At 41.5% G+C, this 11,126-nt stretch overlaps 1 protein-coding gene across 1 annotated transcript in view; it reads right to left on the bottom strand.

Annotated features, from left to right (window-relative positions):
- Nucleotides 1-750: 750 nt before the first annotated feature.
- Nucleotides 751-11,126, bottom strand: part of HECW1 (HECT, C2 and WW domain containing E3 ubiquitin protein ligase 1) — a 138,828-nt gene continuing 128,452 nt past the window's right edge. Inside the window, exons 16-20 of the mRNA XM_026047677.1 lie at nucleotides 6,392-6,497; nucleotides 6,090-6,186; nucleotides 4,060-4,143; nucleotides 3,069-3,178; nucleotides 751-875 (exon numbers count right to left, since the gene is read on the bottom strand). Coding sequence (XP_025903462.1) covers nucleotides 751-875; nucleotides 3,069-3,178; nucleotides 4,060-4,143; nucleotides 6,090-6,186; nucleotides 6,392-6,497 — 522 coding nt within the window. The remainder of the gene's footprint in view (nucleotides 876-3,068; nucleotides 3,179-4,059; nucleotides 4,144-6,089; nucleotides 6,187-6,391; nucleotides 6,498-11,126) is intronic.

Genomic DNA, 11,126 nt, shown 5'->3' with positions numbered 1-11,126 from the left:
AAAGGGAAAACCACCAATGACTAGGATTCCCCAGCTCTGCAGGAATATTTTGCTGATGACGTTTGTCTGGAGTAAATTGCCTCGTTTCATTTTTTTTTTCCCCACAACAGATGTATTTTGGTAGGAAGCCAATCCGATGCATAAATTTAACCAGATGCCCAGGAAATACCTTAGGAACATACAGCCCTTTAGCCAAGTAGGATAACTAGCACAAGCAGGGCGCAAGGCTCACCAGAGTCACAATTAACCTGCCAGGCTGCCCTGGAAGCAAACTCCAACCCCAGTGACATGGGGCCCAGAGACAGATCCCCAGAAAACACAAACAGAGGGAGAGCTGTTGATAGCTCAAATCCAGGAGGGCTACCAACACAAAGAGCTACTGAAAGTCAAATCCACAAGGACAAGCTAAAATCTGTACAGCCAGGCTCTGATCCTGAGTTATACTATACATAGATTCAAAGGATTTGGAGTTACTCCATCATTACAATGATGCAGTAAAGCCAGCAGTAATGTCTAGTTCATTACCACAGACATTTTCCTACTGCAAACTTAAAGGTAAGAATACTAATATCTCTGTTAAATACAGACCTCACTCTTTTTCAGGATATACTAAGGTCTTATCTCATCTTGATGACTGATTTACAAACTGCACTCTCGGATGTGTTTCCCATTCCCTATCAGTGAATCAGGAGTCATGAAAAAAGACCAAGTTATGCCATGCTAGACTGTCTGAAAGACTTGCCATAATACTCACTTTATTTTACCTGGACCTTGCCCGTATCCTTTGGCTTCAAGTTTTCGATAGAAATTACGTAGCTTGGCTTCAAAGTCCCTCCTATATGGAGAGGGTGCTCTTGCACTAGCTCGCTGTAGTCCTGGTGGAAAAGAAAAAGCAGTTCCCAAAAGTGTAAGAGGCTTTAAATCATTCCAAAACATGCGGTGTTGTTTCCATATGCTACTGGCTAACAAAAGCAGTAGGAGCATTTTACAGGAGTATGAAGGCTTTTTGTGCGCAAATTATTTTATGTTCCACCTGAATTTAATGGAGTTGTTCCTATAATTCAGGGATTCCAAAGACTTCCAGGGAATACATCTAATTCAGTGGTTAAGCTGGCTTTGTGTGTACCCTTCTGTTGCCTGAGCCTTCAACTATAATTGATCTGAATGGAAATTCAGGGATCAGAAAGGCATGAGTAAGATTGACATGAGTAATTCCCGGTGATGGTTGCTGGTTTTAGGTTTTCTCCCCCTTTCACACTCTCCTTGGCCTTGCATAGGAGATCTCGTTACTTGGCAGGATTAAACCTCTCGAGCTCAAACTAATGCCACTGTCTTGAGGCCAGAGCCGAGGCCAAGCTGGGAATCGGGTTTCCCAGAGATAATCTGACTGTACATTAAACACTTCCAGCCATCAACACAAAAATCCTTTGTGGCTTCAAGTAGGACGTCTGTCAGGAAGAAATGCTACATTTTCCTATTATGATTCACACACAGAGCAGATTTGGGACCTGTTTTGTTTTGAAGTCTGCAATCTCAAAGCAGCTGATTAGTCCTTTTGTATAAGCAAGTGTCATGACATAAACGGGTCAAAGAATGGATCCATGAAATCCAATTTCCATATCTCGTTAGAGAAGACAATAAAAACAAGGCCTTTTATGAGAAATCTGGCAGAAAATCCTCCGTAAGAAGGAAAAAAAAAAAAAAAAAAAAAATCACATTTAGTGCATTTAGAGGGAGTACAGTCTGGGTTGCCAGGAGGGAAAGACATTACTAATTGTCTGTGCTGGTGAAAAAGAAAGGCATATTTACATGCTGTACCAAGGGAATCCCTTGCGACACTTCCTTTCTTCTATTAGATATTATTCCCCATGACATAAGAGATGGTGGTTCTCAAGGGCTATGTAACCAGTAGCAGAAATGAGGAGACAGACGATATGTTCTCTGAAATTAGTATTTGCCCTTCGCGGCTTTTCACAAGAAGCAGAAGCTCCTGCAGTTCTTTTAATAACTCCTGCCTACTGTATTGATGGAATACTTCTAGTTTGGTCTTACAATAGTCTTATTTCTGACCTATGCTGATGTAGAGAAGTGTATAATGGTGTTCCAATTCTGTTGTGACAACAGGCATTCCCACTAAATACCATGGCCCTATAGACAAGGGTTCAGTGTTTAAGTTTTGCACATAAGAAGAAAGAATCAGTGAATTTTCTAAGCCATCTCTAAGATTTGGACATCTCTCCCCTATAAATTTTGGTTGAAACCAGATAATTGAAATGGACTTTTAAAAGTTCAGCCAAAAATGGATTTCTTAAGATCACATTTCTATCCATTCTCTGAAAATGGCCTCTGGACACAGCCAAGCAGGGAGGCTGTGGTAGGGATTGTGTATCTTGGCAAATTGGAGGCATTTGCTCCTCAAATTTCTATAGCATAAACAATAACTACAGAGACATGTCACAGCTGGAAATAACCTTCTCAGACAGCATATCTTCCTGGAAAATACGTTTCCTGTCAAACAGAAGTTAATGAGCTCAACACAGGAGGTCAGACTAGACAATCAAGATGTTCCCCTCAAGTCTTAAAACAGATGAATCTTGGGAAGAAGCAAAGTCTTTAGAACGTAATGTGGAGGAGAGTTAACACCACAGGAATATTTCACAGGAGTTTACTGGAAGTATTGTGATACACCTGTGACTTAGAAATTGCTCTTTGCTCCTTTWATCTAATGTCAATACCCATGAATGTACTTCCATGTCCTTGAGTTATGTTTGGCAATCACCATTCTCTTCTTATCCTAATCCTCCCTGGCTACTTGGAAAGCAGGACAATACTTTCTCCTATACTGACAACTCCTAGTTTCTGTCTTCCAGCCATTTTAACATTGCAGCAAACATGTAACAGGAACGGGAACAGATGCAGAGATGCAGCACAGTGTGGGGCAGATTCGAAGTGGGCACTGAAATCAGTGGAGTGGTAATTTACATTAGCTCTCAGTTTGCTCCCTTGTAATTATTAGGTGGAGAAATACCCCAAATGCAAGTTTTTGTAATGCCTCTCCCTCTCCTTACCTGGAGAATTTTGAGGTGATGAGCAGGGTGAACAACGAGGAGAGAAACTGTAACCAGGATGGAAGGCAGCCTGCAGTGGTATGTAGGACATAATATCCTCTTCAAAAAGGCTGTGTGGAAAAATGAGAGAGAGAGGTTGGTTCACATTCATCAGATGAAGGGATATAAATATGCAGTTTGATTAGACTTCATGCTAAGGCCTCAGTCTACTGAGAGAGAATTAAGCCCTGAGAATATGTGGTAAATGGTAAATTTCCAACATCCAGTGGTTGGAAATGAGTAAAGAGGAGGCACATCTGTCTTCCAGCTTATTTCTCTTTGGGTGTATATTTTCACAGAGACACCTGCACGGCACTTTGGCCATTCATATGAAGGTGTTGGGAGCAAGTTGCAAAGTTCTCCCATTAGGTAGTGCTGCTCTGTGTATTTTCTGTGAAAGCCCAAAACAATGACAACAAAAGTTCTTATCTGTGTTAAGCAAAAGTAACTATGACATAAAGTCTTCATTACAACCCCCCAAATCACTCACTGTACTGTGCTTCGACGTTTCATTACTGTGACACTGCCCAGCTTGTGTGGGCAACGCTGCAGTAGTAGAACTGGCAATTTCATGAACAGCTGAATTCTCCATTTGTACAGAGAAAACGAAGTTTTTTTCCTCTTTTTTTGAAAACAAGAGTGTTTCCATCAACAGGAAACATTTTGATCTGATTCTTCATTAATTACTTAATGGTAACAGCCATATTGATCGACTTGCTGGCTGCTGCTGGAGTTCACTGCATCACTGGAGACTGGCTTCCAGAAAGCAAGATTTGACTGATGCACTCCAGCAGAATTATTTTGCGTGCCTATCAGTAACAATGAAATCCTATTCCAATGACAAATGGCCTGGAAGGTTTAACACAATCTTGTCAATTATGGCGAAAAAAAAGCCAGCCAGGTTTCTCRGCACCATAAGTAACAATATTATGCTTTTGGTCAAATTGATTACCTCAAAAGAATTACTAAATCTGCATCACAGGACAACTTTTCAAGGCCATGTGTACCCTCTGTCCGAATGTAATGGATCTTCTCCCTGAAACATAAATTATATTACTGAAAAGAGGAGAAAGGGAAAAAAAATAAAAGAAAACAAGACATTATAAAGGCATGAACTACTGATAAAGTTATTATTTCTCAGTATTTTGCCAGCAACATTTTCTGTCCTTACAAAAATGGCAAATATCCTAACTGCCCTGATTCATTTTCTAAACTCATTAAATAAACCTGCAAAAAAAGAATCTATTTATGCTACTCCATTTGCTGGCCCTAAAGCAAGATGTTTTATATCCTGTTTTAGAAAACAGAATGATTCTTAGTCCTCTGAGCACATGTGTAGCACTGCAGCTTATTCTACTGTGAGACTTTACCTTAGTTAAGGCTTCAACTCACACACCAACTTTCTGTAGTAATTTCATATAATATTTCTTTATCTCTGTCAGTTCTAGCTGGAAAATGACAGCTCTAACAAATCTAAACTTGGTATCAATAGGTCACAAAAGAGTTATATACCATATGTATAAAATCACATACTTTATCATATAATGAATGCCAGTAAGAGTGGGAAGCACAAGACCGGATTGTACCAGCAGTGTAGGACCATGCCAAGACATAGAGCTACACTCCAGCCTAACTCCTCCTCTGCTTTTCAAACATTAGAATATCCTAGAATATTCATTCTAACATTAAGTCAAGGTTTCTACCTCAAGTCAAGCAAAAGATGGACATTTTTCTCCTAAGGATTTGTGCAAGACCAACAAGCCCMTTTCACAAGGGCTACTGAAGAGGCATCAGATGGTAGCGCTGAATCGCTCCTGACCTAAGCTATAATCAAAGCAGTGACCTGAGGTGAAGGGCTCAATATCCTGTTACAAATCTCATTATGCCCTGGCTAAGCTGTCTGGTCCCCATCACTAGTCAATTTTGTTCTCTGCTCTAAAGGAGATAAAAGCATCATCTGTTCTTTGAGGAATGAGAATTCAAATTACACCCGTTAAAAAATAATAGTCTGGAATAATTTGATGGTGAAGATAAAAAAATCTCAGTTACAGAAATCTTGAATACTGGAAGCATTTTTCATTCTGTCTCCCTAATTTTAATTGCATGTATTCATTCCCCCAGGAAGTGAGTCTAATCCGTATACCCAAAGAACTCTTTGTCTGGCCCTCATGGTAAATGACAGGCTGGGAGGGCTATCAGCAGAAGATACACTGGAGAAACTTGAAGGTCCTTCTCCTTGCCCTCTTTAGCTCCCTGTTCTCTCACCCCCCAGCAACTTGCTGATGTCCTTGCTGCACAGCACATACAAAAAGCTTGGGTCAAAGACTTAGTTGGTGCACATGGGCACTGCTAACTGGGACTGACTAACACCAGTTCAGTTCCTAGGCCCAAGTAATTAATTTAACTTTTGGAATTACAATGTTCAAAACTGTACTGGCTTTGGTTCCATGTTTTCTTGTTTTCTTTTTTTTTTTTTAAACCTACTGGGTTAAAAAGATTGTTATTAAATCATCACTATGAAGATGGGAAAATCTACTTCACAGTATTCCATTTCTTCACAAAATCTAGGGTGACTATGCTCACAGCAAAGGTGTAAATCGAACCATGAGGTAAAATTCTGGTTCCACTGGAGTTACTGGGAGTTTTGCTGWTGATCTCCATTGAGTCACAATTTTACCCCATCTTCTGAAAAATAAGGTGATAATTATAGATAAAGTCTGGCTATCCACAGAGTTTCTGCTATTTAGTAGTATTTACAGTGGATATTAGATTTGTCATTATTTGCCCACAGTTACTTTTCTTCTTATTACTTCTCGGGCAGCTAAAACTTCCTAGGTTCTGGTGGCTCATGCCTACTCTTTAATGGTGATAGTTTTATCTGGGCCCTGAGTTCATCCTTTTTATTATAACAAATAGATATTTTTTTTTCCCTACAAAAGCCATTCTCAGAACTTAATTTCAGCAGTCTGGAAGAAAGACTACCTGAGCGCATGATTTCTGGCCAGGCTGGGCTGACGCTCCTGCAGCATCTCAAAGATGTTGGGTTGGCGTAGAAAAGCAACAATCTTGTCATTGTAAGCTGTAAAGGGAAAAAGAAAAAACACAGAGGCTTTTCTTCATCCTTGGCGGGCCCTTCTGGAGGTCATGGTGACCATGTTGGGTCACACTGATGGCACTGCTAGCGAGGCACAGAGCAACAGGGAGCAGGGGATGTGGTTGATGAGTAGTCTTAGTGSTCATCTTTGTGGGTGCTGCTTGCAAAAGAAAACCCAAAGCTGCCTTACCCAGAGGTAACGCCTCGTGTTGGTGCTGGTTTCGAATAGCTGTCACGAGGCTATTGCCTGGCCTGGCCAGGAGAGTCACTCCTCTGTTCCGCGAGACTTCGGAGGCCTGTAACAGGGCAGGAAAGGAGGAAAAGGAGAAAAATGGACCATCAGCAGGGCAATAGTGAGGAAAGAAGGGTTTCTGATCTTCTGTGACTTTAGGATGGTTTGTGATGCTGACTGACTGAAAGACAGAAAGTTTACAAGGAAATTAGAGCTTTATGCTTCAGCCAGCACAAAAGAGGCTGCCATTGCTGTGCTTCCAAACCAAGGGATGCCGTTATCCACAGCTATTACCTCTCTCGCATCCTGCCATGAATCCAGAAGTACATATAGGTAAACACAGGGCTTATGGTGACAAAGTACCCTGGTTCAATGAAATAAAAATTCTATAATATATCTTATTTCAATTTGACTCTATGTACTTCAAGGATTTTACAGTAATATTAATTAATCAAAAAAAAACCAAACAAAAAAATGAAAGAACTGCATCATGTTCACTCACCACTGCTGAAGGAAAATTTAATATTGGATTAACATGGTAAAAGATATATCTATGAAGATGACAGCAAAGAAAAGAATCATATTATCYCAAAGGGAAGGGGGTTGCCTAACTTGCATTATTGAATTAGAAGTTGAAGTGTAAACACTGAAAAAAAAAAAGAACATGATCTTAAGTATAGATAAAAAGAGCAGTAAGAAAGAAATCTATGACTACTAAATAACTGGAGCATTTAATTTAAAGAAAGCCACTGTCCGAAGTACTCGATCTAGTTAAGGGAATTATGTTGGCAGGGGAGACACTTTAAAGAGTGGGAAAGCGCTTAGATGGGAGGATAATAAGAGACATATAGCAAGGTCTGGCAACCTGTCATCAAGAAGTCATCACTTGCAGGGTGGAATTCTGCTGTCTTAGGTGAACTCACTTCTCTCTATATGTGTTCCTTAAGGATATGGCCACAGTGAAGCCAGAGGAGCCCAAATCAGTGCAAGCAAAGTCAGGGCAAAGTGTGCACCAGCTCCCATTGCCACTCTGCTAGGCTGATGTCTCCTTCTTCCTCACAGAACAAATGGTAGGACTTGGCAACTACCTCAGGAAGAAATTGCCCGTTCTCCAATATTCTAAATGCCCAGCTTTGCATCCAAGCAGACAGTGCCAATCCTTTTGCAGCGCTACAGCTAAATGCCAGGTCTTCCAGCTGGCAGAAACGAAAGCCGAGAAGCTAAATGTGACTGGCGTGTTGCCTTGGAACATGTGAAGTATAAAATGTTTATATGTAACCAGATACCAGTCAATGCACTTGATGCTGGCCAATACACAGGTTAAACAACAAAAAATCCTAATGATTCTAATTAAATGCACTTGAACTGAAAGCACAAAACTTGCTGTGAAAGTGCAGGGTGAACTTTTGCTACATCCAGCAATTATGATTTCAGYTGCACACATTTTATGCTGGTTAAGTGTCTGCTGACTGTATGAGACTTATGTTGGTGCCACGGAGAACAGAGTCAAACCTGCAGTATTTAATAGACTGACGTGCTAATCTTGGCCCAGGCCTTCTCACCTTTAAAAACAAGCAGTTAATGGCTGAACTGCCAAGAAAGTTACATGCAATGTACTAACTGCAACAGCAACTAATGCCACAGGGATTGGTGCAATTGTAACAACATCTACAAGCTGAGGCACCAAAAGTTCCACAGGAACTTAAGGAAACACTTCTTGACAGTGAGGGTGCCAGAGCCCTGGAACAGGCTGCCCGGGGAGGTTGTGGAGTCTCCTTCTTTGGAGATCTTTAAAACCCACTTGGACACAGCCCTGTGCCCCGTGCTCTGGGTCACCCTGCGTGAGCAGGGCGTTGGACCAGATGACCTCTGAGGTCCCTTCCAACCTTAACCATTCTATGATTCTATGATCTGCACTTTGGGCAGAAGCTGCACAGGTGCCGAGAAAGCCTCAGCTGTGAAATTGCCACGTTCCCTCCCAAATACACTTCTAGCCCCRTTAAGGGAGAGATTTGAGGTGCACCCTTTCTGCTCTCACTGGCTTCCTCTCTACGTCTCGTTCTGAAGCCTTTGCAGGACACAAGGCCTTTCTCTGCTCCAYTAAATCTTCTCCCCTCTCCTTCCACCTCCTTGTCAGGTCACCATGGGCTCGTGGACACTATGAACTGCAGCTCAGGATCAGGCTGAGGCAGCTCTGATCCTGTGACCCTGGCAGCCACTGTAACGGGCACCACGTGGCCTGTACAGCACCCATTTCCATCTATCCAGTGGAAGAAGAATGAAGGTTAGGCCCAAGACGAAAACCGTAAGTCACTGCCACAATGGACAAAAAGTCCTTCTGGGAATGTCTCTTGGCTGTTTTCTTCTGTGGGCAGCTGAAGGCCGTGCTCTGGCCCATCCCTGGATTAGCAGAATAAACCCATGCTGTGGGGTGCTGTAATTCTCTTCATCACCATCAGTAGGCATCACTAACACTATGTTTGGATCAGTGTCTTTATACTTTCATATCTCTAAACAACACAACAAAATTTCCCAGCTGTCTAATTAACTTCTACTTTTCTAATATTCCTCCTAATCTTTTAGCTAATACAGCTTAATTGATTGCTCCAATTCACTGTTTAATTACAATGGCCTTGTCTGCATTGACATTCTAATTTAATCATTTAATTTAGATGAGTACATTATTTTCTAATTACAAAAAAAAGTGACCTTGCTAATGATTAGTGACCCAGCTCATCTAGTGCAGGGCAATCTGACAAATTTATAGACAGGGTTTAACAGCTTTGCTATTGATCCTGGGATGTTGCAACGAGAGTGCACAACAAACCAGCAGCCTTTCAGTGACATAATACCCTTCCCTGGGTTTTATATCACTGCTGACTTAAAAGGTTGTGTGACTCCTGCTGCTTGCATGTGGTTTTGGTCAGGCAGTAAGGAGATGGTCTGTTGCTACAGCCCTGCTTCTCCRTGATGGATGGCTTTAAAATTCTACACACTGTCACCACACGTGGTGACTTCCACTGCAGAAAGAACTTTCCTACAGGGAATGTTCTGTGCTCCTCACCTGCTTTGTTTGCAGCAATGGCAGAGGGGACTGAAGCACATGCTGCCCTTGGTTCTTGAGATATGGATGCCCATACAGTTAACAGCTTTTTTCAAAAATCAGGTAACCAAGAGCTGCATCGATGACTTTTTATCTGTAATATTCATGCTTTTACTTGAAGGAAAAGGAAGTGTACTGAAGTATCTGTAGTGTTTTGTCAAATTCATGTGTATCACCATTTAATATCAAGAATCTACATAGAKGGATGTCAAAAACTTCAACAGATATCCTTCATTTAGAAGACTACTTCAACATAAAGAAAAGCATAAATATTACACAGTCATTTATAAAGTGAATGTCTTCTTTCTTCATAGAATGGAGTACTACTATATGCACAAATTGCTTTTTTTAATGCAATCCACAATATATAGATTAAGAGGAAAAGGGGCATTGTGAATCTCTGCTTGGCCTGCTAGTAGCTGAGGTAAGACTTAAATAAAAGTGCCTGGAAATAACCAACAAAGGTCTATAAAAACTGTGTGACCATTCTCTTCATCCTCTACTTAGAAGGAATTCTAAGCATCAGAAAGAAAACCACCAGATTTGAGAAAGCACATTTATATGATCCAATTTCACAAGGGAGCCTTAAAAGTATATTTGAAATATGAAAGATGGTATCTTTATCAGTGGTGCAGAGGTAGCCTAGTCAACATCACAGTTTATACTAGGTAGGAATCAAAGCCACATTTTAAGGATACAAAAGGACTTAGAAGATTGATGGATGTCACAGAATGGAGAGCAGGAGATCACTGTTCCCTAGTTGGATACCCCAAACCATCCAACCCCTACCTCTAATAGGGGAGCTTTTGAGTAAGTAAATTGGAATTTGGTTTTGCTCACAGTATATCATCCAGAAAAGTACTCTTGATCTGAAGAAAYGGGGACCTGATGCTCATGAAAAATCATTAGTTCCTGTGGTCAACAGTTCTCACTGAATTTCAACCCTGCCCTCCTTTCAGTTGAACGTGCAACATTTAATTCTTGTAATACTTGTCCTCTCCTAGATTAAATAGACCTTTCTATTCATTTTCTAAAAATTCCAGACATTACTTTTGCTTTGTTTATCCACAGTTGGCTACTGAGATCAGTTTTCTCCAACAACCATCACTCCTGCATGTGACTCAGCTCAGAGATATCCTGAGCAGGTGAAACTGGGGGATTTCTCTTTTTCAATTTGGGCTCATGTGCCTATGATTTTTATCTGCTATTTCCTCAGTCGGTCACGAAGTGTCACGAAGCCCTTGGGAAGTCCACAGAGGGTCGGTGAGTCCTACTGGCACCAGGGTAGGATGTCAGCTGAGTGCAAGGCACGTGTGGGGGGTTTGCTTCTCGGCACACTGGCTCCTTCCTCTCCCTGGCACCCACAAGGAATCATGACTGCAGATGTGCCAGAGGCTCATTTGGCACCTGTGTGCAAAGCCCAAGGCTGSTGGTTGTCTTTCTTGGTTCTTCACACAGTCCTGGTGATAGATTCAGTCCCGGTGGCAGATTCCAGAGGCTGCACCACCTGCTCAGCAGAGAAACCCGCTGGAGCGCAGCGAGCTGACACAGGGCCAGGACAAAGCCTTGAGTGTGTTCTTGATTTACAGG

The sequence above is a fragment of the Nothoprocta perdicaria genome, unplaced genomic scaffold, assembly GCF_003342845.1.
Source record: "Nothoprocta perdicaria isolate Ctin4 unplaced genomic scaffold, notPer1 scaffold_5, whole genome shotgun sequence".
Lineage (NCBI taxonomy): Eukaryota > Metazoa > Chordata > Aves > Tinamiformes > Tinamidae > Nothoprocta > Nothoprocta perdicaria.
This window is presented reverse-complemented; position numbering and strand designations above follow the sequence as displayed.